Here is a 27,870-nt window from a genome sequence, read left to right as displayed (position 1 = left end):
AATTCTGGGTCTGCAGCAGAGCAGAGATGACGTGTCTCAGCAGCCCTCCCCTATCGGTGCACCAGTGGGAAGATGATTGATTCTGTGTGGCTAGGATAGATACCTTGATACATCCTCCGTGGGCCTCCAGGGATTCCTGGCTGTGAGAGACAGGAATGCCTTGTTAATACTCCACAGGGACCCCTGTTATGATAGACAGTAGTGGCAACCCAGTCCAGCCCCCACCGTGTGGTCCCCAGTAACAAACACTTGGTGGTGAAAGTTGGTTTGGTTTGGTTGGTTGTTGTTTTCTGGGGGTTGCACTGTGCTGGGGGGGAATGCAGGTTCAGTCTCTCCTTTGACAAGGAAAGCTGAGGAGTGTCTTGCTGTCAGCTGGCAGTACTGGACTGGCAGTACTGAGCAGCCTGTTCTGTACTTGGTGGTCGGGCCAAGTTTACTTTCTGGTGCTTGGATGGAACAGGTCTATTAGTATCTAAAAGTTTCACAGTTACTGTCATGCCAGGCTCTCCTCTGCTTGTCTGCTGACTAGAGAAAGTTGGGTGGTTATGGGCTTTCTTTAATTTTCTGGCTCCCCAGCATCCAATAGGACATATTTGAGGCAAAAAACAAAATCAAGGTGTCATTCCTCAGGCCCCAAGGTCCCTAGGAACCTGGTCATCTTGTGTGTGTTTTACCTATACAGTGTGCTAAGTAGGTGGAAGTAGCTGTTTCTACTGAAAAGAGTAAATGTGTCTAGGTCATTTATATCTGTAACCAGAGGTCATCTGTAAGAGAGGTCATCATTTTATAAATGTCCTTCAAGGAACCTCCGGAGATCGAGAATGCAAAAGATTTGTTTGGTGGTAGGCTTACGTCTGACATGATTGCTGAACGCCAAGGCCACTCAAACTTTGTCCAAATGCAAGAACTAAACTGGACTTCATCATCCATCAGGTACAATCACTTTATTGTGTCTATTTGTCATTATAATTACAAATATAATTATCACCACATTTTCGAACTCTCCTTTCTAAATATACTTGGTAATTATCCTAGTCTATCTTAGACACCACTTGAAATGATGCAATAATTTTTATTATCAGAAATTATGATTAAAAAGTTACCATGGCCAGCGTTGGTGGTGCACGCCTTTAATCCCAGCACTCAGGAGGCAGAGCCAGGTGGATCTCTGTGAGTTCAAGGCCAGCCTGGGCTAGAGAGTGAGTTCCAGGGTGCAAAGCTATGCAGAGAAACTCTGTCTCAAAAGAAAAAAAAAAGTTACCATGAGGGTTTGTTTTTCATCTGATTTTGTTTCGCCTATTTCTTTTACCACTAGTCATATTAGGTTTACTACTTATATATTGGTTGTTTTTTTTTTTAAGGAATAGCAAAAACATAATTACATCTGAAGAAAATCATGAAAATCAAAATAAGTAAAAAAAAAAAAACCTGTTAACACTTTTAATTGTACCTTGTTAGTTCTAACGGGATCCTTAGACACATGACAGAATATGAATGTGGAATTGTTATGTTCAGGCTCCGACTTGTCTGGCATGTGGATCTCCAGAGCCTCTCAATGACCATGGGCTGCAATCACCATTCTCAATTGAGTGTTGAAACCAATACTTTGCAGGTCTTCCACAGATCTCAAAAAAGTCTGGTTTCGACGCCCTTACTACTGTCTCCTTCCTGTCCACTCCTGTCACTTCTTGCCACTTCAGAAACCTCCCACTTCACATATGTCCATGGACGCTTACGACCTGGTTATCTTACGTACTTGATAGACTTACTTTATCAAGTCTGCTGTGATTTCATGGACTTGTATGTTAATTTGTGAATGAAACAACCGGAAATGTTCATTGTAGAAGTGTCTTCTACAGTAATTGTTTAATGGTTATAGAGATGGTATTTTTTTAAGTAATCAAATTCTATGTCATTTTCTTCATACCGGTGCAACAAAAATATACTGGACATGGATTTCCAATATTTGACATTGCATAGAACTTGGGAGTCGTTTAGGGGGAGCTCACTCTGTCCTGTTAAAATAATGACTGTATTTGCTTTCTAACTCAGGACTGTGGATCTGATTCCAGTTGACCACTTTAGGAACGTGTGCAACGTGAACCTGCAGAACAACAACCTCACCTCCTTCAGCGGCCTCATCTACCTGCCCAATGTGAAGGCATGTTGCTGCAAAGCTGTCTTTCCTCTCACAGACTTCAGCACAAGTTTTAATCTTCATTTTACACTAAAATGTATTTCCTTATTAAGGTGTCGAAATTATTCCCTCAATTGTATTTTATTTTGTTTCTCACTAATCAAGAAAAAGTCTTAGTCTTCCCTTCCAGAGTTTTTATTTTTTAACAGTCTATCTTACATCATTGACTTACAAACAGATCTCACTCTTCACTAGGAGATGGGATTTGAGGCCATGTCTCTAGTGAGCACTTATGAAATGAAGTTGAGAATGAGGTGATTCTCAGCATCTAAACACAGACCAAAAATACTTCCTTAGTAATTATTTCATCTGTATCAGGCTTAGACAAACCAGGAGTGCAGATTGAGAAAGCTGAATGGCTGGCTAGTGTCTTGGATATTTTATTTGTAGTGATTCTCCAACATGTAAGATTGTTAAAAAACACATTCCAAGCTAAATCTAAATACTTTGGGATAAATTATTTTATTTTTCACAATAATATATTATGAATTACGTTCTCTATTCCAAGTATTAGTCATACCATTTCAATGTATCATGGACATTTGATTACTAAGATGTTCTTTCTGTAGGTGTTATGCCTCAACTATAATCATATTGAATCAATCATACCTAGACTGAAACCTCAGACTCACTTAAGCAACAGACAGCTACTCTACCAGAAAGTGCCTTCTAGTGGCTATGGACAGCAAGGAGCCTCAAAACTAAACAGGTACGCTCTGAAAGGCTCTAGTTTGTCACACTTAGAAACAACCAAAGAAGTAACACAACCTAATACACATATTTGGCTGATTTTAAGAATTATTTTAACAAACTATATGCCAAAAATAGACTTCACAAATAAAAAGGGAGTCTGTCATTTTTCCCCAATTCTAACATTAATGGGAAATATATCACTTGTGAAGATCAAGACATATTTCTTGCTTTCCTATACATCTATAACAGGATGGATGGGTGGCTAGACAGATAGACAGATGGACAGACAGATACATGGAAAGATTGACAGAGATGTGTGTGCTTGTGTATGTGAAATGTGTGTGTGTGTATCACCAAGTCAAAATATTTTTATTTTCATTTTTCTCAATGAAGAACATTCCTTGTGTTTGCCATCTTTATTGAGGTAGTTTGCATATAACAAAGTTACCACCTTCGGTGTGCCATTTAATGATTTTTGACAAATGTATTCAGCCCTGTAACTACAGCTGACACCACAGTGTGAAGTAACTGCCCCTCAAAACACCCTCATTTTTCTTTGCAACCCCCCTCCCCAACATCCCAGCCTTTGGCAATGGCCACTGATCTGCTTTCTTTCCCTGTAACTTTGCCTTTTTCTAGAATTGTGTAATATTGGAATTACATAGAAAGTACTTCTGTAGCTGGAAGTTTTCCTGTGTCCCGCCCAATCTGTAGCCACTCAGACCCCAGTAAACACACACAGGCTTATACTAATTAAAACTACTCAGCCATTAGCTCAGGCCTACCACTGACTAGCTCTTACATTTAAACTCAGCCCATTTCTGTTCATCTATATGTTGCCACATTTTCTGTGGCTTTACCTGTGTGCCATTACATGCTGCTCCCTGGACAGTGGGCTGGCGTCTCCTGACTCAGCCTTCCGCTTCCCAGAATTCTCCTTGTCTGCTTATCCTGCCTATACTTCCTGCCTGGCTACTGGCCAATCAGCATTTTTTTTTTTTAAGATTTATTTATTTATTATGTATACAGCATGTATGACCGCAGGCCAGAAGAGGGCACCAGATCTTGATACAGGTGGTTGTGAGCCACCATGTGGGTGCTGGGAATTGAACTCAGGACCTCTGGAAGAGCAGTCAGTGCTCTTAACCTCTGAGCCATCTCTCCAGCCCGGCCAATCAGCATTTTATTAAACCAGTGTACAACATTATCCCACAGCATACTTTTTTCATTTTTATTAGCATTTATTAATTGTACAAAATAATGGGTTTCATTATGACATTTCCTATGTGTACAAAACATACTTTGGTTATCTCCAATCCCCTATTATCGTATCCTGCTCCGTCCCACTGCTCACTTCCTCCACCTCCAAGCCCTCCTTTTACTTTCATTTTGTGTCTAGTTCCTTTCACTTAGCTTGCCTTTGAGACCTGTCCGTTGTCACTGCAGGGGCCAGTGATTAATTTCACTACCCTGCTGTGTACTGTTTCAATATATAGATTATAAGAGGGTAAGCCAGCTAGCTTATTTTTTTTTCAATATTGTTTTGGATGTTCATAGTTCTTTGAGTTCTTTTTAAATTTTAAGACAGTTCGTTTTCTCCTAGAAAGCTTTTGACAGAGATTGTATTTAATCTACTCATCAATTTGAAAGAATTCATCTTAATAATATTCAGACTTCTAATCCACAAACATGAAATAATTTTTTTACTTACTGATACCTTCATTGGTTTCATTCACTTGTGTGTATTTATCTATATATAAATTTTGTGCTTCTTTTTTGGAATTTATTCTAAAGTGTTCTGAAATTATTTTCTCTTACACTATTGTAAAATGTGTAAGAATTGTTTTCTTAATTTTATTTTTAAATTTTTTATTGGCACTGGAACTTATTAACATTTTTATTATTTGATCTTGTAGCTTTGATGAAGTAATTTATTAGCTCAATTAGCGTTTTTTGGTAGATCTGTTAGAGTTTAATACATACAGGAATTATGTCCTTTGAGAATAAAGGTAAGTGTACTTATTCCTTTCTAATGGAATACAACATTTTTCTTTTTCTCACCTGGCTGTATTGATTTCACTTTTCACTGTGGCTTTCTGTGCTTTATTCTTTTCCCTATAAACATTTTTAAAGATAAAAATTATTATTGTTATTATAAAAGTACTACTCAACTATCATATATCAAAAGTTCATACAAATTTTTATCTTTCACTTTGTAGTAAGTACACTTCAGACCTTCTTTTATGATAAAATTGCTTTCAAATCAAGTTAATGACCTCAAACATAACTGTGTGTTTCAGAGATGCAATGAACAATGAAAATTTGCCTCCAATAATGCAAAGTTTAGAGGTTCTTCATTTGGGATACAATGGAATTTGTAACTTAGTCCAGCTACAACTGAACAGACTAAGAAACTTAAAATTCCTCTTTCTACAGGGTGAGTAGACATGCTGTTCATAAACCCTGTAAACTGACTGGATTATCACCTTGCTTTAACAAGCAAGTGTAAGCATCATCAATTACTCTAATGGTCACTGACAACAAAAATTTATCAAATAAGATTGTTTTAAACAATTGATTGCATATACTCATTGTGCCTGGTACTATTATATAGGGACATTTTCATACAACTATATATTGTAGGTTGAGTGTATTCTCTACCTCCCTTGCCTCCCCATTCTGCCCCTCATTAGTCAGTCCCCTTTGTTTCCTTAGATAGTTTCATTTCCACATATGAAGTTTGTAATCTGATTATTGTGATTATATCCAGTTGCATGCATTCTCTTGCAAAGAGTATAATATCGTTCTTCTTTATGACTGAAAAAAATCTACTGTATATTTATCTATCATACTTTCTTAGCTATTTCCCTGCTATTGGACACCTGGAGTGGGGAAGAAGAAATAATTGAGGTTCAATGTGGTTAAATAGTGTACCCAAGTTTGCACCAATGTGTTATGGTATTTAGGTCAGTCTGACTCGAAAGCAAATGCAGTTTAGATTCAGAGTTGCATTAACCTATACCAATAATGACCTGGCCCACAGTGATATCAATAGAAATGGTAAGTCTAAAAATCAGTTGTAAAGGAGTAAATATTAGGATTAAATGACTAGTTAGATATATCAAGAAGAGAGGAAAACTGGTCCAAGATTATTTTGTAACTGAATTAACAGATTGATAAACTGGATTGCTAAGGCTAGATAGTTTTTTGGGGAAGGCTGCTCATTAGAGGTTAGGGAAAGACCAGTTTGTGTTACAATTTTGAGACATCAAAATAAACGTTCTTTTTTAGTTTTAGAAATCGTTTGATAAATAGTTAAATAAAGATGGGTACATAGACTTTGATTCTGGAAGTCGGGGCTCATGCAGCATGTCACAACTGTTTAGGAAATGAGATCAGCCAGGTGGAAGGGCTGGACAACTTGGTCGTCCTTCAGGAGCTGGTTGTCGACCATAACCGCATCCGAGCATTTAACGACAGCGCCTTCGCCAAGCCGAGTTCCCTGCTGACCCTTCATCTAGAGGAAAACAGACTGAGAGAGCTGGGCAAGCTGCAGTCTTTGGTCAAACTGGAGAAACTCTTCCTAGGCTATAACAAAATCCAGGTAACATTCTTTGGGGGTGTTGTCGTTTCGAGGTTTATGTAGTTGAAATCCCCTGTGATGTGAGCATAAAGCTCCCAAGCACACCATTGAGAGTGTTGTGACCGCTGTTTGTCAAGTCTATCTCAGGCATATCACAAGGCATGTACTGTACTCTGATACGAAGAAGTTTTCACCACGTCTAGACTTAGGACCCAGACGATACGCACCCACTCACTGATGTTAGTTTAGTTTAGTTCTAAAGCTGCTCTTGCCAATCCCCTCTCACAGTTTGTGCTTAGTCCTCAATGCTCTGGGTCTAGGCAGTCTCTGAGGCTCAGCTGAAGCCTTCCTCTAGCCCATTCACTCTGCCTTGTGTCCTTGGTCTACTTGGTATTCACGTCTATCTCACTGACCTGGCTTTTACACTACAGCTCTTCCCACTCAGGTCTTCCTTAGCTAGTACCTTGTTTTATGTACTCGGAATTCAGCTGCCACTTTTAAAAGCTGAATTTTTTTTTTTTTTTGGTTTTTTCGAGACAGGGTTTCTCTGTGTAGCTTTGCGCCTTTCCTGGAACTCACTTGGTAGTCCAGGCTGGCCTCGAACTCACAGAGATCCGCCTGGCTCTGCCTCCCGAGTGCTGGGATTAAAGGCGTGCGCCACCACCGCCCGGCCTAAAAGCTGAATTTTTAAAGCTGGGTCTTCTTAGACTGTCTCCTGAGGTTGTATACAGGTACGAGAGCTGGTGTTTGTATCAGCGTTTTGATAATGACCTACATACCTGTAGCTTGAGTTTTCCTGCCTGGCCCACAGTCAGGACAAATCTCTCTCACCTGCCAGTCCCACAGCCACTCAGACCCAGCCAAGTAAACACAGAGACGTATATTGGTTACAGACTGTATGGCCATGGCAGGCTTCTTGCTAACTGTTCTTACAGCTTAAATTAATCCATTTCCATTAATCTATACCTTGCCACGTGGCTCGTGGCTTACCAGCATCTTCACATGCTGTTTGTCATCATAGCGGCTGGCAGTGTCTCTCTCAGCCTTCCACTTCCCAGCTTTATTCTCCTCCTTGTCCCGCCTACACTTCCTGCCTAGCCAATGGCCAATCAGTGTTTTATTTATTGACTAATCAGCAACACATTTGCCATACAGAACATCCCACAGCACATACCTACTTTCACCCATGCTGCTTCTGCTACCCACACTTCTAAGGCAGCTTCAAAGACAGGCTGAACTGTACACTCCCCCTGCATGAGCAGGACCTGTGTCCATCTTGTCCATATTTATGTCAGTATAGCACATGGTACAAGGTAGACACTAGACACAACAAATATTTGTCTGCGGCTCTATTTGCTACAGTTCATTAAGACTTTTCAAGGATAATACGAAATTTCTTTCCAAGATTAGAAGAAAATCATGAGTGATGTGATGTGTCTTTTAACTTAGCAAGTAAGAAACACACATACTGAGAAAAATAGCATGTATGTACCTGAGTTATCCAGATTCAAACACCAGTCTGAGGAAAGCCTGTCCAAAGTGGCAGTGAGCTTTCCAGCACTTTATTTAGGAGAAATAAAAGTTGGAAAATTGGGCTGGAGAGATGGCTCAGCGGTTAAAAGCACTGGCTGTTCTTCCAGACTTCCAGAGGTCCTGAGTTCAATTCCCAGCAACCACATGGTGGCTCACAACCATCTGTAATGAGATCTGGCGCCCTCTTCTGGCCTGCAGGCATACATGCAGGCAGAACATTGTATACATAATAAATAAATAAATCCTTAAAAACATTTTTAAAAAAAGTTGGAAAAATTGATATTCTATGGAAATATTCTGGCAACAGTAAGTGAGCTTACCAAAGAGACTTAGAGCTAGGGGAGCAGTTCTGTGGTAGAGCGTGTGTGCAGCATGCCCAAAGCCTTGGCTTTAAAAGCCTGGCAAAAATAAACAAACCCTCCATGAGCTTTGCTTATCAGTTAATTCATTAATACTTGACACCTTGGACATTTGATTGGTTTCCTTCTTCCCACACCACACAGGCTATCTAGCTCAGATTTTGTGCAGTGGTCTCAGAATAGGGGAGTGTTTCCTGAAATATTTCCATTTATACTTAAGCATCGTATTAGAGGCCATGGCCTGTAATTCCGTAGATTCCAGGTTAGTTAACTATAAGCAATCTTCATCCAGAGAGATCTGTTAAGAGAATGCCACAGGTAAGAAGCTTCCTGGAAAAGGCCATTGCTCTGTTTGCCGGGACACTCAGTCAACAGTATGCTTAAAGGAGCTTAGCCCAGGTGACCAGCTTCTCCTCAGGATGTCCCTGCTCACCTGTTGACACCCTGCTCCCCACAAGGGATGGAGGAGATGGTAGATGAGCTTGGTATGGTAGCACCCTCCTCAGCAACTTGAACAGAATCATGCTTAGTGGGGTTTCCTGTCAAATGTAATACAACTATATGGTAACCCGTGACAAATCACTGGAGACTATTCACGCATCACTGAAGGAATGACTGAGCTTTAGCGGTTGTTGGATAATTTTAGCCTTTGATTTTTACTCTTATGGTATTCATTAGTGAGTTTAGATGGGTTGTTTTACCACTGAGCTTACGCTGATGGTTGGTGTTATTGTACCTTCGTGTTACCATACACAGTTAACTGGAGGAGAAAATAAAGGCTTGGGAGTAAGAGCGAATTGGAAACCTAGTTGAATTCTTCTGAAACCATGTTCTTTCAAAACCTTGGCTGTCCATTCAGATTTTCTTTTGAGGAGAGACTTTGTCTCTGCATTCATACCAATTTGGGCAACCTGATACAAGAATTAATTCTACAAGTGAGCAGTCAGAATACACTGTCTGGGTTAGCCAAGAATGATAGGACAAGAGAAAAACCTTTTAAAAATTAACAAAGCATGAGTACTTCAGATAAGAGGTAGATGTGGTCTCTCATTGACCTATAGGCTATGGTGTGGAGCTCTTGACTTACATCCCCAATATGTCCAATAATGTAGACTGAGAAAAGTGTGGCCTGTTGTGTTGGGTCTAAGAATCATTGCACCACAAACAAAAATTTCAGCTTCACAGTCCCATTCGATCCCCATAGCTAGGTGATTCCTCTGTCTGACATCCAGATTCTCCACTACTTTTAAACTTACCTGAGCATACAATGAAGGCAAAATACATACATATTAAATAAAAATAACTAACTTTTAAAATTTTGCCAAAGCTACACTATTAGAAATTTACAGTGATGTTAAGTGGATACTAATAAATAGTCCTATGCATTGTGGAGGGCAAAACATTTAACCAGAGAAACAGTTGCAATCTGTTCTGTCTTTCACAGCTAGTGTGTCAGAGTATAGCCAGTATCACACATTCTTCTATTATTAAGGTCGTTATCTAAGCCCTAGGGTGGCTTATGACTCTTCTGGAAAGTTTGCTGTTCTCTTGCAAGTACTGCTGTGTGGCTCATTTTCCACGTCACAGTGCTGTCTTTGCAAGTCATGTATTGAGAGACTACAGTCTTCACTTGGGTTCACTCAGAGGATCCAGTTGGAGCTACTTGAAATCTAAAATTTGCACAAAACTACTTCAGAGAGGTTTACGTTAGGAGATGTAAGCCAACCAAATGATAATTCCTTACCTTTTACACAGGAAATCACAGAACTGGAAAAACTTGATGTCATCCCTTCTCTCAGAGAGCTTACTGTCTATGGCAATCCAGTGAGTATTTACCTTTAAAACCTAGTAATTTCCCGATTATCATATGTAAATTTTTAGAAGATATGAGAAAGTGATTTGCTTTTTCTATTTCTACGTACATAGCTAGTTAACGCAGCACAGTGTGGGGCTTAGTCTTGTCTCCACATGACTGCACTGCCAGCCATTACTGTCAAATGTAAGCATGTGTGCGTCCCATTCTGCACTGCAGCATCCTTTGGCTCACCTGCCTGTTGCTGTGCCCATAATATTATGCTGTGTTAGTTACTAACATTTTGTATTGTCTAAATTCTTGGAGAGTGATTTTTCTTATCTCCTCTTCCATCTCTTCTTTCTAATTAGATCCTTCAATTTCTTCACTGTTTTCACTATTCTTGACCCTTTCACTTTCCTGTGAATTTTAGGAAGCAAATTAAGTTAAGGGAAAAGTTTGTTGATGTTCTAATTCAAATTGCACTTGCTTTAAGTTAATTTGGGAGACATTAGTTGCTTTTCTCATTGGAGTCTTTGAAGGGATCCAATAAATAGCATCCATGCCCATTTAACTTCTAAGCGAACTGGGAAACATGGCAACAGAGCGATGGCCCGATGTGTGGTGTGCCAAAAATCCAACAAAAAAAGAAGACAACTGAAGGCATAAGACTGAAAAGACCACAGGGCAGATAGGTCCAGGGTTTCACAGAAGGCCGTCAAGGGCAGCAGGACGGTGAGTCAGAGAGGGAGGGTTATATGATGGTTAGGACAAGGGGTCTTCTGTCCATGCCAGAATAGTTCATTTCAAGCTGGGATCAAAGAGGTCAAATTTATTCCTGTTGGTGGTGGCTTCCAGACCTAGTCAGAAAGCTTCGCACAATGCTCTAATGTTTTGTTTGGGTTTTCTTTTTCTTTTTCTTTTCTTTTCTTTTTTTTTTTTTTATTTATAGTGCTGGGAAACTTTGTGGGGAAATGGGTCACGACTGCTTGGGAACTCTTGCAGGGGTCGTGACACAAGATGGCAGTGATCAGGTCAGGCTGGATGCCTGTCTTGAAAATACCGAATAGGCATGCTAATAGATTTACAGAAGTATGTAGTCTGATTGCAAAGGACCAGGAAAGCCCTGGTGGAAACCTCTCTGTGTGGGAGGAGAGGGCTTGGCACAGCCCTATCTGGTGGGAATGGTAAAAGTCATAAAGCCAGCGCAGCTGCTTGACAAAGATCCAGCAGAGCTGAGCCACATGATGGCTGACATGTCGCTTTCGGTTTTCATCTCCATGTGTTGCATACTTGGGGGACTTTTAATATTTGTGCAATTGGGGATATTGGGGGATGGGAAATCTCTTAAGAATCATTTATGCCTTCTCCCAGGAGTACTGCTTCTGCTTTTCCCCAGGGAAGTCCTGAGTATACTGCCCCTCCAGCTTTTAGGGAGATATCCTTATCTACTTGAAGGTCTTCCTTAGGCCTTGATGTTGTGACACACATAAAGAAGCCAGAGGTCTCTTTATAAGGCTAAGAGATATTCTTGAAACATCTGTCCCTGTTCTTACTCAGGAACAAGATAATCAAAACAAAGTAAACCTATAAGGTCAACAAGATTTGGTGGGCTAGCAGAGTTAGCCGCAGATCAGATTACAAGACTCTCCTACTATATGCTAAGGCAATTACATGGCTTATACAGCAACAAAGTTAGGTTAACTGAAGTTACCTCTGCCCTACACAGGGACTTTTACTGATGGACAAAGAATGGTGTGGAAAGATGATAAAAGAATGAGGTGTCAGAACATTTCTTTGTTAGAAAAGTTAGCTCATGCAGAGCCACTGTGGTGTCTTAAGACCAAGGAGCAAAAGAATGCCAGGATTAGACATACAAATAAATTCTACAAAGATATAAAATTTGAAACATTGTATTATGCCAGAAATTGAATAATAACTACAGCAGCTTTGGCCTGAGGATTTTTCTTAGGCACTCCAACCATTAAGAGTTAATTGCAACCAGGCAGTGGTGGCGCACGCCTTTAATCCCAGCACTCGGGAGGCAGAGGCAGGTGGATCTCTGTGAGTTCGAGGCCAGCCTGGGCTACAGAGTGAGTTCCAGGAAAGGCGCAAAGCTACACAGAGAAACCCTGTCTCAAACCCCCCCCAAAAAAATTGCATTAATAGACTTAATAGAGTACACTACCCTTAAATTCTTGGTGTGAATATAATTTATTTTATATCTTACTGGATTCAATCTGATAGTATTTGATGTTGCATATCTGCATCTATGCAGTAAAAGCTATGATTCTGTCTTTTTATACCATACTTTTAAATCTGGCATAATGTCTTTTGCTTTATAACATTTATTTGGAAACATTCCTTCTATTCCTAGTCTATGGATAGTTTAAAGACCCATATGGTCCTTGAAAAGTAACTGGACCTTATCTTTAAAACAGCTTGACTCCAGTTGTTTTATAAGCCAGACTTTAACTTGCTTACTCAAATTCCTCCACGAGTATAAATCCCATCATATTTTCTACTTCCTCAGAAGCTCACATTGGGAAGTTAAATTTTTCTAGATATTGTTCTTTAGACTCTTAATGTATTGCTGTCACAGTAAGCTCGTGATGTCCTTTTAATTCTCCACTGTACCGATTTTGTCACCCCTCTATACGTAAGGTTGTCAGTTTTTGCTTTTGTGTTTTACTCTTGATAAATCTTGCCGGGGCCTTGTTTGCTTCTTTAGAACACCGTAGTTTTCCTTATCAAGGGCGTTGTTTGCTTTCTGTTTCACCAACATCTATTCTTTCTCATGTTCTTTTTGTTCCTTGAAAATTTTCAAAGAAAGTTTTACTTTTCATATTTCTCATTCTTAATCATTTTAACTTAATATTAATTTTCAATATATTTCTAATCAGTAAGTTGTAGGTTACACAGTGCTGCTCTAACAATGTCCTGAAAGTTTTTATATATGTTGCTTTTACTAATCTTCATATCTCAAAATCTTCTACTCTTCAAAAGACTTCATTTTCACGTGTAAATTATTGAGGGCTGTGCATATGTTTCTATTCATTTTAAATCTATTTTTTCTAGTTCCTAGTTGTATCTTCATCATTTTCCTCCAGTTTTGGAGTATTTCAGTCAGAGGAAGCAGGCTCTATATTCTTTGGTATTTAAGAAAATGGCTTTGTAACCTAGAATGTGGTCAGTGGTTAGTTTGGCTGTTATATGTGTTGGAGGTCTTTCTCCATCACTGAGCATGCCCCTACCACATTCATTTCAAGCAGTTTGTTCATTTTCATTTCTGTTTTTTATTTTATTTTATTTTAGCTTGCTCTGGAACTTACTATAGAAACCAAGCTGGCCTCTAACTCATGGCAATCTTCCTGCTTTAACCTCCAGAGTGCTTCGATGATAGGCATGAGCCACCAGGCCGAGCTTAGTCATCTGTCTCCAAGAGTTTGTTGTTCTTGGCTATTACAGACAGTGCTGTACCCTTTCTGTATTAGGGGTTCCCAAGATCACCACCATTTCAGAGATTTTCTAGAGAGACTCAATCAGCATCATGTTTTCCTTGTGACTAAGATCAGTAGTAATGGCATAGTAAGGATGCACAATCAAGATTGGTTATAATGGCATAGTGAGGATGCGCAACCACAGGCTATGCGGAAGAGAAAGGTCGAGTCTGGAAGTTTCTGTATGTGTTCTTCCTTGTGCTTTCTGTCCCATGGCAGGGGACACAGAGCACACTCTTCACTCAGCCACAAAGATGGCATCTCTTATGTGTTATGTTTTTATTCAAGGGAGCCCCTTAGAGACTCAGCATTCCAATAACTGATTACATGGGCACCCTTTCTCAATCAAGAACTGCAATTCCAAATTCCAGATGGGAAAGAGGTTGAGTATAAATCCTACTATTTTTAGTAATTATCAAGACATAGTCACCTACCGTTATCATCCAAGGAATAATAAGCACGTTCCCAGGTCCGGGTCCCAAACCCCAAGCAAGCGCCATCCTGGCCAGCAGAGCCTTCTAACACCAACAGACCACTCTACTGAAGTCTTTCCACCTACCTTTTTTGCATATATGCAATATTTTTAAAGCAGGTTAACGCTTTGAAAAGACCAATCATACTGAACAGAAGATGTTGAATTAACTGGAATAGGGCCTTTTGGAAAACCTCACATAAGCTAATTCTTTATAAGTGAACTTTCATAGAGTTCTACCCACAAGCTGAGATTCTCTCTAGCTAATGGGCAATGCTACAGCCTTAAGAGGGATGGCAGTCTGAGTGTGGGGGCACACACCTGTGATTCTGGGGGCACACACCCGTGATTCCAGCACCCGAGGCTGAGGCCAGAGGACTGTTGGTTCAAACCAGCCCAGGATCCATGGAGGGGGTGATGAAAGACAAGGGGACGGGGAAGAAAAGGAGGAAGAAGCAGAGGAAAGAGACTAAACCTCTTCCTCTTTTTTTTTTTTTTTTTTTTTTTTTTTGGTTTTTCGAGACAGGGTTTCTCTGTGTAGCTTTGCGCCTTTCCTGGAACTCGCTTTGGAGACCAGGCTGGCCTCGAACTCACAGAGATCCGCCTGGCTCTGCCTCCCGAGTGCTGGGATTAAAGGCGTGCGCCACCACCGCCCGGCTGAGACTAAACCTCTTAAGAGGAGCCTTAGTTTAAAAATATTTTCTATTTTCACTGGACGTCACAGAGGATTGAGAAACCTTCCAGGAAAAAGTTTCTACCTGTAGCATCTAATATTGTTTGTTTGGTTGGTTTGGTTTTGATTTTTTTTTTTAAGACAGGGTTTCTCTGTGAAGCCCTGATTGTCCTGGAACTCACTATGTAGACCAGGCTGGCCTCAGAATCAGAGATGGGTCAGCCTCTGCCTCCCAAGTGCTGAGATTGAAGGCGCGCGCCGCCGCCGCCGCCGCCGCCACCCGGCCTAAGATTGTAAAGCAGCTGTTATCGTCGTCTTTGTGTCCTTTCCCGAACTGCCTTCTTTTGAAGGTTAATTTTTTAATGAAAGGGATTTGGGGAATAAACTATTATTTTACCTTTCTTTAGATTTGTAGAAAAATGGTACACCGCCATGTGGTCATATTCCGCCTGCCTAATTTACAGATGTTGGATGGAATCCCTATAAATGCAGATGATAGGGCGAAGGCTGAGTTTCATTTCTCTGAACTACAAGCAAAGAAAAATTTGGTAACTATGCTATTTACACTTTTCTGTTTATTGTAGATTATTGTAAATGAACATGATACCATGTACATTTTGACTTAAATGTTTAGGCATATGAGGTTTTGTAAACTGTAGTATTTACTTAGTGACTACTATCAAAGACAGCTCTTTTTCCTAATAATGCATTAACATAAGACAGATTATTTAATATTTGTTTGTTCAGTGCTCAGATGATACTAGAAGGTAAGAAACTGGGACATGCCATTTTTATAGAACTAACCATAAAATTGCTTCACTTTAGGCAGAGAGGAAGAAGGGGCATTTTGATCTCAACTTTCTGGACTGTGTAGTTCACCTACTAGAGATGTGCGCTGCTATTCTTACAGATTTGTAAGAGTGCTGGGCTCTTTACCCACGAGCCCTAAAATGACAGAAACAAAATTATAGAATGAAGAAACAATGAAAACAGGCTCTTTAGGAATTTAATCAATAGCCACTTCTGTTTGCTCATGATCATCCTCTAAAGACCAAATTTAACACAGAAGGATGATGCTTCTTAACAGACACGTAGAATTATCAGAGTTGAACCTTTGCAAAGCTTGAAGAAGAAATGGAGGAGGGAGGGGAACCAGTTGAAACTTGTAAGGCGATCAAAGAGATGTTACAAAGACCTGGAGCAGGCGGGGAAGGGGGTATAATTGAACCTTTAATGTAACTAGAAGCAAAAATCCAAGGACATTGGAGTCAAGGATCCAAGGTTTCATTAAGAACAGGATCTTCACTTGGGAGGCAGAGGCAAGAGGATTTCTGAGTTCACGGCCAGCCTGGTCTAAGGAGTGAGTTCCAGGACAGCCAGGGTATCAGAGAAATCCTGTCGAGCCAGAGAGAGAGGGAGAGGGAGAGAGAGGGAGAGAGAGAGAGGAGAGAGAGAAAGAGAGAGAGAAAGAGAGAGAGAGAGAGAGAGAGAGAGAGAGAGAGAGAGAGAGAGAGAGAGAGAGAGAGAGAGCAGGATCTTGAAGGAGGAACAGGTGAGGTTGTTCCAGACAGATGCCCTCCAACTGGGCTCTCGCTCAGCTCCGGGTTGAATATGTGCTGATGGACAGGTTCTCCTCAGGCCCTTCTGATCCTACTCAACTCTCCTCACTTTACTTCTCCCGTCAGCAGTAGTCACACACTCCTAGAGAGATGGCTTTGTTTCTTCAAAAACCTGCTGTGTGGTTTGTATTAAGTCAACAGATGAAACACAAGTTCAAACTTAAATTATGATTTCTATGTTCATATGAAAACCAAATTCAGTACTTTGGAAAGTCTGGATAAAGAATAATTGCACGCCCATACACACACACACACACACACACACACACACACACACACACACACACGCAGTCAAAATGGGCATGGGATTTTAAAAAGCTATAAAATGCAGGAGAAAAGATACAAATTTAGAGAAACTGTGTAAGAATACTAATTTTTAAATCTAGAGAACTTATTGTCTCCAAATTTTCTCCATGTCTTTAAATTTGTGCTGTCTTAAAGAAGCCAGCAGAAGAAACTATAGGCAAAATCTTAAAGGACAGCTAGGCAAAATGTCAGTCATAGACCCTCACTTAGAAGATGACCTTCACCAGGCATGGTGGGGCACACTTATGGCCACAGCCCTTGGGAGACAGGAAGATCAGAAGTTCAAAGTCATCCTTGGCATGGGCTACCTGAGAGCTTGCCTCCAAAGAGGCAGAGGTTTCTTCATCAAAAATATGCACATTTGAAATTTTGTTAAGAGATAAATATGAATTATATTGGTATTTTTTTCTTTTTTTGTGGTGCTGAGGGACAAACAGGTCATGCTAGGCAAGTGTCCTACCACTCAGAAATAATTTTACTTCTACTTGCAATTTTTATTGATTCCTTGACTTTTTAACTCCAATTTTTAAAAATTAATCTTGACATATTTTGATAAAGGCATTTCTAGAACAAGTTAGAGTTAGACATATAGGGACCTTGAGGCTCATAATGGTTCAGTGTTAATAAAAAATAGTTTTAAAAAAAGAGATTGATCTATAGGTTAAAAAAACTTGAAGTCCTAACTTTGCATTCTAACAACCAGTGTAGCTAGTAGTACTGTCTAATATAATATAATTCCTGCTGTGGGCTCCACTCTTTCAAAAGAGAACAGATCAGGTGAAATTTAGTTCAGTGGTTAAGCCCTCTTTCTTGATCTTCAAGCCACCTATTGAAAAAACACATGCCCCGTGAAATAGTTTTCTATTGTTCTTGCCTCAAATCACCACAAATTCACTGCTTCACGTAGCACGTGGTGACTGACTCACAGCCCTGAAAGTCAGAAATCTGAGATGGGGTCTTAGACGGAAGCATGGGCTGAGCTGTGTTCCTGCTGGAAGCTGTGGAAAGGAACTCAGTCCGCATTCTTCCCAGCTTCTAGCTGACCATGGCTCCTTGTCCTCAGCCAGCAGTAGCCTCCCTCCCCCTCTGCTTCCATCCTCACAGCTCTTTCTCACACCCTGACCCTCTGTCTCCCTCTTTTTAGATAATCCAGAGTAATCTCCCCACTTCCAAGTCCTTACCTCAGTCACACCTGCAAGCTCCTTTGCCATGTAAGGTAAGGTCTTCTTAGACTTAGAGATGAGGCTAGTGACATCTGTGGGGAAGATGTCCCTACCACACTGCAATGTGAGGTTCCACAGGGACACGTGGAAGAACTATTGTTTAGTCAAAATGTGTAAGCTCTATTTTAAAGTCATATTGCTAAATTTTAAAGCAAATCATCACTTATAATAAGATGCCCTTTTCTTAATATATAATTTTGAAATTGGCTTAGTTTATCAAAAATATATAGACTCAACCTTCAGCATTACATTTCATTAGTGTTTGTGTATTTTCTCTCATGAATTTCTATTTTCCATTACTCTAACATTATAATGATTTATTCAACATAATTATTCTTGCCTTTTGAATAGTGCCATAAAAAGTAAATTAACTATCTACTTTTGTTACATAAGCAAACATCTTATTTAAAATTATTTTTGATCCATCTATACCCAGCAAAATAAATGAAGTATTTAAAATATTTGTCTTACAAAAATGTATTTTAAAATTCAATAATGATTCTTACTTTCATGGCTAGAACAAAACTGAACTATTATTTCTTTTAGCTATTTAGAATAAACAAGAATAGAAAATATTTCAAGTTTCTCAGTTCAAATTTCCTTATTTTGGTTGTGGCTGTTTCTTTTTAACAGCAAAAGGGCGAAGAAGTATGGTCTAGACACTTACACCTCAGCATTTTAGGGGTTTGGCTTTAATAGAAAAGTTGACAGCATGCCAAGTTAGTGACAGAAAGGGACTCCCAGGAATGAGCTGTCGGGCCACTGAGGACTGCATGGCATTAGTTAAAGGGCCTAGGTGCCCACTCAAAGCTGCACTCTGGGTAGTGCTTGCTGAAGTCAAGTTGGTTACTCCCCACAAATAGCAAAGGCCTGTATCTCTAAATAAATCAAACCATATGTTCAGACTTCATCTCTTTAAACAAGCTCACAGCCCTGAGGAAATAGAGCAGCCATACATTTCTGCAGAAAGCAGTTCCATTCCCAGCACCCACATGGTGGCTTATACCTGTCTATAGTTCCAAAGGGTTCACCACTTTCTTTTGACCTCTGCTGGCACCAGCATGCGTGTGGTACACATATGTACATGCAAGCAAGCGAGACACTCATACACACAAAGGAAAAAATACATATTTGAAGAAAGAAAAAGAACCGTTACAAAGGAAGCACGTTCTCGTGTTCACAGCTTTGCTCGTACCTGCTAAGAGCTTTGGAAGTAGGAAAGCAGACCATATATAACATCTGAGGGATGTCAGCCCCGTGCCTGCAGGGCTCTACCCCATCCCTGTTTACAGAGGTACCAATCCCGAGCTGAGGCAAGCACGTAAAAGTTTTTAGGTTGATTGTGTAGTAGGTCTTGTGATAAGGACGCCTATTTATCTCTGCTTCAGCGGGAAGATGCTCTTCACTGTTTTATTTTATTATGTAGCTCGTGCCCGTTACCAGCTCTCCTACAGACGGTGGATCCCTCTGCCACGTTAAAGCCTCTCCCATTAAAATAACCAACGTTATTCTGCCTGCTGGATTTAGCCATTTCTTGGGACCTGACTTCACCTTAACTCCTGAAGTTGAAGGTATTTTTACAAAGAGTTTCAGAGAGAATGTAAAAACAAACAAACAACAACAGCAGCAACAACAATAAAAAAACTTTAAAAAAACATTTGAAACGGCAATCTCATTTGGCTTCTGATGTAACTTAAAATTGCATGGTTTCATTTGCGTTCTTAGTAGTACACATGTCGCCAGGTTGTCTGTGGTCGGTCATGCCGATTTCAAATACCATGCTATTTTTTCTTTCTACGTTGAAGAGTTGAGACTGATCTACTCTCACCGTGTGGACAAGAATCCCCTGACTTCTTCCCACGATTCTACATTTTATGCATGTCAAAGTGAACAACCACCAACACCAGTCCAGCAGAGAATTCTGCTGAAAGCAGAAATCAGAGAATTTAAAACATAACAGAATCTTGTAGTCACGGAGTGTCTTTCAAAGAGACACAGAGTGTCTTCCAAAGAGAGCACATTTTCCTCGGGAGTATCAGGAACTCAAGAAGCTAGCAAGAGGGAAGAGTTTGAGAACCAGGGCTTTAAGGGATGGACTATAGTAAAAGAACAGGACATGGAAAATATTTTAGTATATTCGTTTTAGTTAGGGTTTAGAAGAAGCCTGTTCCCTAACTGCAGATCCTCACTCGCTCTGTTTTTGAACAGCTGGGGATAGTGTCCCCGCTTGAGAGAGAATCTCTCACATTCCTTCTAAGTTCCCCCTTTGTTCGCAATAATGACAAAATTATCTAGGAGCCTACTAAGAGCAGGATATTTCCGTACATGGCTGTAACATTTAAAGAAGAGCTTGTTTAAGAAAACCAGGTGAGCTGGCTCAATGGGTAAAACCAACCCCAAGGACCAGAACCCACATGATGGAGCAAGAAAACCACTCCTGAACGTTGTCCTCTGAACACCACCCGCTCATTGTCGAATGCACCACCCACACCTCTACCTACACACACACACTCACAAATAAATGCAATAGAGAGACTCAGCATAATTTATCATTGTGGTATTTATCTTAGTTTTCATATTTCTACATCTTTGTGACAGTAGCATTTTAGTCATAATGAGGCTCATTATGTTTTTGTTCAAAGATTCTGCTTACACACAGTTGGACCTGTCAAATTGTTCTCAGTCTCTTTGAGCGTATAATGTCGTCTTTAGGGGTGCTGATTTATCTTCTGAATGAGTTCAGTCCTGACTCCGTCTTTGTTCTTCAAGCTTTGTCATGCAGCAGTTCTTTAGGATTTTCTGGAAAAATCCTTACTCTGCAATTTTCCAATTATACTGCTCAAATTCTTAGTTTGAAAAGCATGGCTGAGTTCTGTGTATACTTCCTACTACAGCACACAGTTCTGAATATCTACATTCTTTGAATTTAAAAAATCAAATTGAGTCGGGCAATGGTGGCACATGCCTTTAATCCCAGCACTGGGAAGGCAGAGCCAGGCAGATCTCTGTGAGTTCGAGGCCAGCCTGGGCTACAGAGTGAGTTCCAGGAAAGGCGCAAAGCTACACAGAGAAACCCTGTCTCAAAAAACAAAAAACAAACAAAAAAAAAAAAAAAAATCAAATCAACTAGTTTGCAAAAATGTAAGCTACACTGAGTATTAGTAATTATGACATTCTTAGAAGGTTTTTTTGTTTTTCTTTGGGGGGATGTTTGTTTGGTTTTTGAAACAATGTCTCTTTACATACCTCTGATTATCCTGGAACTCTGTAGACCAGGCTGGTCTCAAACTCATAGAGATCCACCTGCTTCTGCCTCCCAAGTGCTGGGATTAAAGGCGAGAGCCACCACTCCTGGCTCGTGTGTGTTTTTGAAGCAGTTCTTGCTATGCAGTACAAACTAGCTCGTAATCTCTCCATCCTCCTGCCTTGCTTTGTCTCCATTCCCAATCCAATTTTATATTTTTATTTGAAATTTGGAATCCATATTATAAAACCCATATAGCATGTATTGAGCTTAAGGGCGACCTAACTTACTGCTTAATGCTCCTTACTATTTTATAACCTAACTATCTGAATTCCTGATTTCAGAAAAACAAACAAAACAAGAACAGACGCATTCTGAAAAATAATCTTTGGAGCTTCCATATAGAAACAGCTTTGTGGCAACTCAGAGGAATAATCTCTCTCCTCTTTTATCACATCAGAACATTACATCTCCAACTGCACAAATGTACCAGATCCATCAAGACGGAGGAGGGTAAAGCTATCTGTGTGTTGCTAGCATTCTTCTCTGTGTGAAAACTCTCCAAACTTGCTAACCATGTATAAAAATAGTGGCTGTTGCCATATATGTTATAGCTTACTTTGCTTGCTGGGAAAAAAAAAAAAAAAAAAAAAACTCTTAACATAGGACCTCCTTCGCACATACATGAAACCTTTGTCAAAACCTCATAGTTTTGTATAACAATTCAAAGGTTTAAAATGACAATTAAGATTGAACAATGTTCCAAACATAGGAAGTAGTCACTAGTGAGAACACATCGAAATAACTCCAGAGCAGCCACTGTTGTGTGCTCTCTCGACTCACCGCACTCCAGGAGTGTGGAATGCCGCTCACGTGTATTTTCAACAGCAAATAAATTTGACACTCAGAAATTGTGAAGGCAGAGAATTTTGTAAATATTCCAAGCTTTCTTTAAAATTCCCTCTCGCCTTGTCTCCAGTGTTGACCCACCCCCCAGTCCAACTCTATTATAAGAACGTCCCCCCCCCTTTGTGCTCACTTGGAGTGGGCTCCACTGTGCAACACCTCCCTGCCTGAATTTCCAAGAACTGCCCATCGTCCTCCAGCCTCTTCACAGCTCCACCCCTACAGCTCCAGCTTGCTGAACTCACTCCCAGGCTGCAGTCAGTTGTCTGGGTGAATCTCCAGGCTGTTATAATTTCTAAACAGTCAAAATGAGGTTCTATCCTTCACATTGTCTTTTGGGAACTGGATGTATATACAATGCACTGACCTCAAAGTTACCTCCAGTTATCTGAACCATTAAGTTGGTAAGCGGCCATTATGTGATTTGATACCTACCTTGTTCCTTAAAGAATTCCTGGGTGTAACTACCTAAATATAAATGAGCATGAACCAGCAAACATTTATATTAGCTGTCACGAAAAAGCTGGAAGACGGCAGTCAGTAAAAACACTTAGGTTACTGGTATAGCTGAGGTACTTCAGTTCCATATGAAGATGCTGCCCTTGCTTAATCTGATTTAATGCTATTGGTCTTAAACTTCATGGGTATTTTAGGTACTTGCCCCCAATTTCTGTAACAGTCATGAGCTACTTATTATAGTACACAACCATCTCAGAAGATAAAAGTGATAGGACAGGAAACAAATTCTAGAAATCCAAATGTTTGCTTCCAGCGTTAGAAGCAGTTAGTTCTGAAATCTCATTGTGGTCTGTCCTATGAAGACTTTCACTATTGAATCGCTGCTCAATTAGAATTACATGAAACTCCATTTTATTGGAATTTTGATTAATTATTAAAGGTCAAAACTCAGTTTGAACAGGTCTTTTTCAGCCTGAGACTGCTTGTACAATCACACCACTACAAACACAACCGTTTGTATAGGAAATAAGATTGCTGTAACTCTGAGACCAGGAGCCAGCAAAGCAAACATAACCATTGCTAAAGCAAGGTGAGTTTTGCCACTCTTTAGTGCTATGCTTTGCAAGGGGAGAAAAGAAAGACCCTTAAGCCAGGAGAGCCGTCAAACCCGGTTAGAGATCAGTGTAAAAAGTGGGCATCTTTGCTAGCTCCTAAATGTAGCCAGCTATGGGCACTCAGAGTTACAGTTGAGTCTTAATTCCTATTCAAGCGATTGCGTCTGTAGTGATATGATTTTACAAGCAGTTTCAGGCTAAAAGAATACACATTCAAAACTAAGTTTTGACCTTTAATAATTACATTTCATCTGAAATTTTGCTAAATTTTTATATTGTCTAAAATAGCACAAAACAATCAAATAAGGGTTTGACTTTGGTTGTTAAATAAAGTTTTTTAAATTGATGACTAATGAACTGGGGATGTGACTCAGGTGCTGGAGTGCTTGCCTAGCCTAGCATGCACAAAGCCCTGGGTTCAATCCGCATCCCAGCATCAACTAGGCATGGTGGCAAACAATTATCAGGGGAGTGAGGCAGAAAGATGAGACATTCAAGGTCATCCTTGGTTATATAGTGAGGTTGATGCCCACCTGAGCTACAAGAGACCCTGTCTCAGAAAAAATGGTGAATAAGTTGCCAGTCATATTTTGATATAAATAGGCTGCACAATTCAGAAAGTACCCTATGTTCAAAGTATTGACTCTACATTGCATATAATTTCATAGTACTGCAATGTTACTTGTATAAACATAAGGCGTCTTCATCCGACTGTGCATACCCTATAATCTACCTGGAAATAGTTCCAAAGGTATTTTGGAAACTATCATTCCAATATGCATGCAAAAACTTTTTAATCCTTTAAATACTGGTTTTTGTAAATTAATCATGTAATACGTTAAATTTTAAACCTAATTACAGATTGATTTTGCACTTCTTGACCTGTGGTTTTTAAATAGTTATTGCATTCAGGCCTTTGTTCAGAGAATAACTGTGCAGTTCTGAAGATGTCCAGAAGGTGTCTGGGTTGCACTGCAGTTCCAACATTGCAATGTCTGACAGTGTGTGCACCCATCATAAAATTAGGACTCCATACTCTGTTTCCTTTTATGATTAGAAATGAATATCAAACTTTTAAAATAAAATGTGTCTTTTTAAAATACTAGGAAAAATACGTGTAATAGGTTTTCACTGGGGAAAAGTGTTTAGGAACAGAAAAATATAAAGCAGAAAAGAATAACTTTTACCACATCTATTTAACATTCTGGGATTTTTTTTCTCCTATGGATTTTTCATAAATGTTGTGTTTTATTTTTATGTTCATTTTTTTAATTCAGGGATATCTTATAAATATTATTTTAACTACATCTGAATTTCTTATTGAACATAAAAAATTTTAATACATAACTTAATAGTGACACAAAGAATAATAATAAACATGAGTTTAGGCATTGCCAGGCACTGTACAGAATACAGTGAACACATAGCTAGCCTTCAGTAGCTTTTCATGTAAATTATGGTGATTTTTATATGAAAACAATAAGGGGGTGATTCTGAACATGATTTGGCACAGCAGATCATATTTTTTTTTCTGTAGCGCGAATCTTAAAAGGTCTTATTAATAAAATCAAACCTGAAGCCAGGTATTGGGGTGAATGCTGAAAGATCAGAGAAGCAGAACAAGCCACAGCCATCTCACCTTGCCAGTTCCTCAGCTGATCCTGTTTCCTCAGACTGGAAACCTCTGAGTCCTCATCCAAATGGATCTCAGCTGAACTGCTGCTCAAAAGCCTAAAAGCTTAACCAAGCTCTAGTTCCTGGTCCTCATGCTTTATATATCTTTCTGCCTCCTGCCATCACTTCCTGGGATTAAAGGCGTGTGTCACCATACCTGGCTGTTTCCAGTGTGGCTTTAAGCTCACAGATCCATCCAGATCTCTGCCTTTGGAGTGCTAGGATTAAAGGCATGTGTGCCACCATTTTTTGGCCTCTATGTCTATCTAGTGGCTTTTCTGTCATCTGACTCCAGATAAGTTTATTAAGTGCACAATATATTGGGGGACACAATATATCACCACATTTTTCTGCCATGATAGCAGATGTCACTGATGTGATGCACAGCTCCTCTGGGACTATCGAGTAGGTGAAGCTACATGTTATTCATAGGCAATAATTTGTCTCCATCCCGTTCCTATTTAATGAAACGAACAAAATATCTGATGTTTTTATGAGAATGTAACTGATGTTTTTAATAGGAGTGATTGTAGATGTCTTCTATTCCTGGCACACATTTTGAATGACTTATTCTAATACTCTTACTAGATAGGCATGGCATGTACTATCTCTTTAAAGAATGTGTAGCATACAAAAAGGATGATATATAACATGTCTAATCTTAGATTTTTTTCAACTCCAAATCCATTGCTTTTTCAAATACACATGAATTAGCAATTAATAATTACATGCTATTTAGCCAGCAGCTTGTGTAAGCTTTCTATATAGCTAATGTACATAAAGACTATAAACTATTTCATTCTTCGATATATTTGGCTTGAATAAAAAGTATAACTTCTACAATGCAAGTATTATTTCTTTGTTCTCAGTAAATACCTTGATAGACATATTTTTACATGCAGTCGATCAAATGCATTGTGACTTGATTTTCAATCCCACAAGCAATCGGGAATGTGAGAAATTAACACGTTTTAATTACAGAGCAGGAGCCTATGATGCTGAACTGAAAGTGGATGATGGTAAGTCAATCTTCTGCTATCTACAAATGACAATTAACTGTAATTATAATTGTTCAGTAAGGATCTTATCGCTCACTCTAATTTACAACCCTAGAGTCTTCTATTGAATTAACTATGATTGTAAATATTTTTGTCTAAAATATGCATGATGTCCTGTTGAACAGGTGTACAGTGCATATATGTTTATAGCTTTAAAGTAATCCTGTACTTGCAACATGCATTATATTCCTACCCATAAGCTATCATACATTATAAGAAGCAGTCAATGTTTTAAAATATTAGATCTTAATTACAGCTTCAGAGAAATGTTACGACATAAAAGGAAATAAATTATTCTTAGTTATGAATAGAAACAGCAACTATGGTCAAATTCCTTTGGTTATTAAGTGGATCTAATTAAGTCAGTTTGTTTATGGACTAGACACTGATTTTTCATCAGAAAAAGTTGCCTCTGCCAAAGCCCTAGAGATTCCAAACAGCCTTGGAGCACTTAACTATTTTCTTGTTCATCTTTCTAGACTTTCTTTCATCATTAAAATATTTCTTTTTTTTTTTTTTTTTTTTGGTTTTTTCGAGACAGGGTTTCTCTGTGTAGCTTTGCGCCTTTCCTGGAACTCACTTAGTAGCCCAGGCTGGCCTCGAACTCACAGAGATCTGCCTGGCTCTGCCTCCCGAGTGCTGGGATTAAAGGCATGCGCCACCACCGCCCGGCGTTCATTAAAATATTTCTAAGAAAATCAATACTAAATTGCTATTTAAGTTCATAGCTGCTTTTTAAAACTAGACTAGCTAGGTACACATAGTTATCTTACTCAAAATAATCTGCTTCTACACATTTTTATTTCATAAAAAATATTAATTATACTATTACATCATTAATCTTTAAATTTTTAATTTAACTTACTTTGTAAACTATTTAAAATGTACCTCTCTGTAACACGAATCTTAAAAGGTCTTATTAATAAAAACAAACCTGGAGGCAGATATTGGGGTAAATTCTGAAGGATCAGAGAAGCAGAACAAGCCACAGCTAACCTCACCTCGCCAATTCCTCAGCTGATTTTGTTTCCTCAAACTGGAAGCCTCTGAGTCCTCATCCGAATGGATCTCAGCTGAACTGCTGCTAAAAGCCTAAAAGCTTAACCAAGCTCTAGTTCCTGGTTTTCATGCCTTATATACCTTTCTGCTTTCTGCCGTCACTCCCTGGGATTAAAGGCGTCTGTCACCATGCTTGGCTATTTCCAGTGTGGCTTTGAACTCACAGAGATCCAAATGGATCTCTGCCTCCAGAATGCTAGGATTAAAGGAATGTGCTACCACTCCCTAACCTCTATGTTTAATATAGTGGCTGTTCTGTTCTCTGACCCCCAGATAAGTTTATTGGGGTGCACAATATATCAACCACACCTCTCAGATTCAACTTATGTACTTTTATCTTAAAATTTTATTTCTGTAATGACATTTTCTTATAATTAATGATTTAATAGAAAAATAATACAAAAATTTGTAACCTAAAATAGAATAGCTAGTCAGGTAAATGTAGAAATATATTTGAAAGTATTAATTACCTTCTATATTTTTGGGGGCTTCACCTTAACTCTGGTCATTTGAGTCAACATAACCCAGGGTCTCTACATTGTCCTGTTCCACACACGGTTCCAGCGATCGCAGACTGCGACTGTGGCTGGGAGCTACAGGAAAGAGTGAGCTGGCCGTTAAAACACTTCCTTTCTGGTCCATCTATAATCAGGACAGTGTTTCCGTGTGTCCGGAGGGAAAAGTGCACCCGAATAAAACAGCTTGGCACACTTTTAAGTGAACTACATTTTTATCAAACAAAGACTGTAAACAAGGGTGAGTGCTTTTCACAAGTATTAAAATGTATGATTTTACAGTAATGTAAATGTAAACCCATAATTCTAAATTTTCCTCTACTTTTGAATTTTGAATGATTCTAATTAGTTTCTGAATGTGTAAAAATATTCCTTACCAGCAATTGTTTGT

At 39.3% G+C, this 27,870-nt stretch overlaps 1 protein-coding gene across 9 annotated transcripts in view; it reads left to right on the top strand.

The window, feature by feature from the left end:
- Window positions 1-26,360, top strand: part of Lrrc9 (leucine rich repeat containing 9) — an 87,108-nt gene extending 60,748 nt beyond the window's left edge. For 5 of the 9 annotated variants that reach the window (XM_052739620.1, XM_052739616.1, XM_052739613.1 and 2 more), the window contains 9 exons: window positions 803-933; window positions 2,053-2,161; window positions 2,767-2,906; window positions 5,191-5,327; window positions 6,277-6,494; window positions 10,121-10,189; window positions 15,210-15,350; window positions 17,872-17,943; window positions 19,377-20,955. In XM_052739620.1, the coding sequence (XP_052595580.1) occupies window positions 803-933; window positions 2,053-2,161; window positions 2,767-2,906; window positions 5,191-5,327; window positions 6,277-6,494; window positions 10,121-10,189; window positions 15,210-15,350; window positions 17,872-17,943; window positions 19,377-19,589 (1,230 nt within the window). In that variant the 3' untranslated portion in view covers window positions 19,590-20,955. Of the gene's footprint in view, window positions 1-802; window positions 934-2,052; window positions 2,162-2,766; window positions 2,907-5,190; window positions 5,328-6,276; window positions 6,495-10,120; window positions 10,190-15,209; window positions 15,351-17,871; window positions 17,944-19,376; window positions 20,957-21,538 lie in introns of those variants that run through there. The other 4 variants (XM_052739619.1, XM_052739618.1, XM_052739617.1 and 1 more) reach the window with 3 other exon arrangements.
- Window positions 26,361-27,870: the final 1,510 nt, after the last annotated feature.

The sequence above is a fragment of the Peromyscus californicus genome, unplaced genomic scaffold, assembly GCF_007827085.1.
Source record: "Peromyscus californicus insignis strain IS unplaced genomic scaffold, ASM782708v3 Scaffold_15__1_contigs__length_86483966, whole genome shotgun sequence".
Lineage (NCBI taxonomy): Eukaryota > Metazoa > Chordata > Mammalia > Rodentia > Cricetidae > Peromyscus > Peromyscus californicus.
This window is presented reverse-complemented; position numbering and strand designations above follow the sequence as displayed.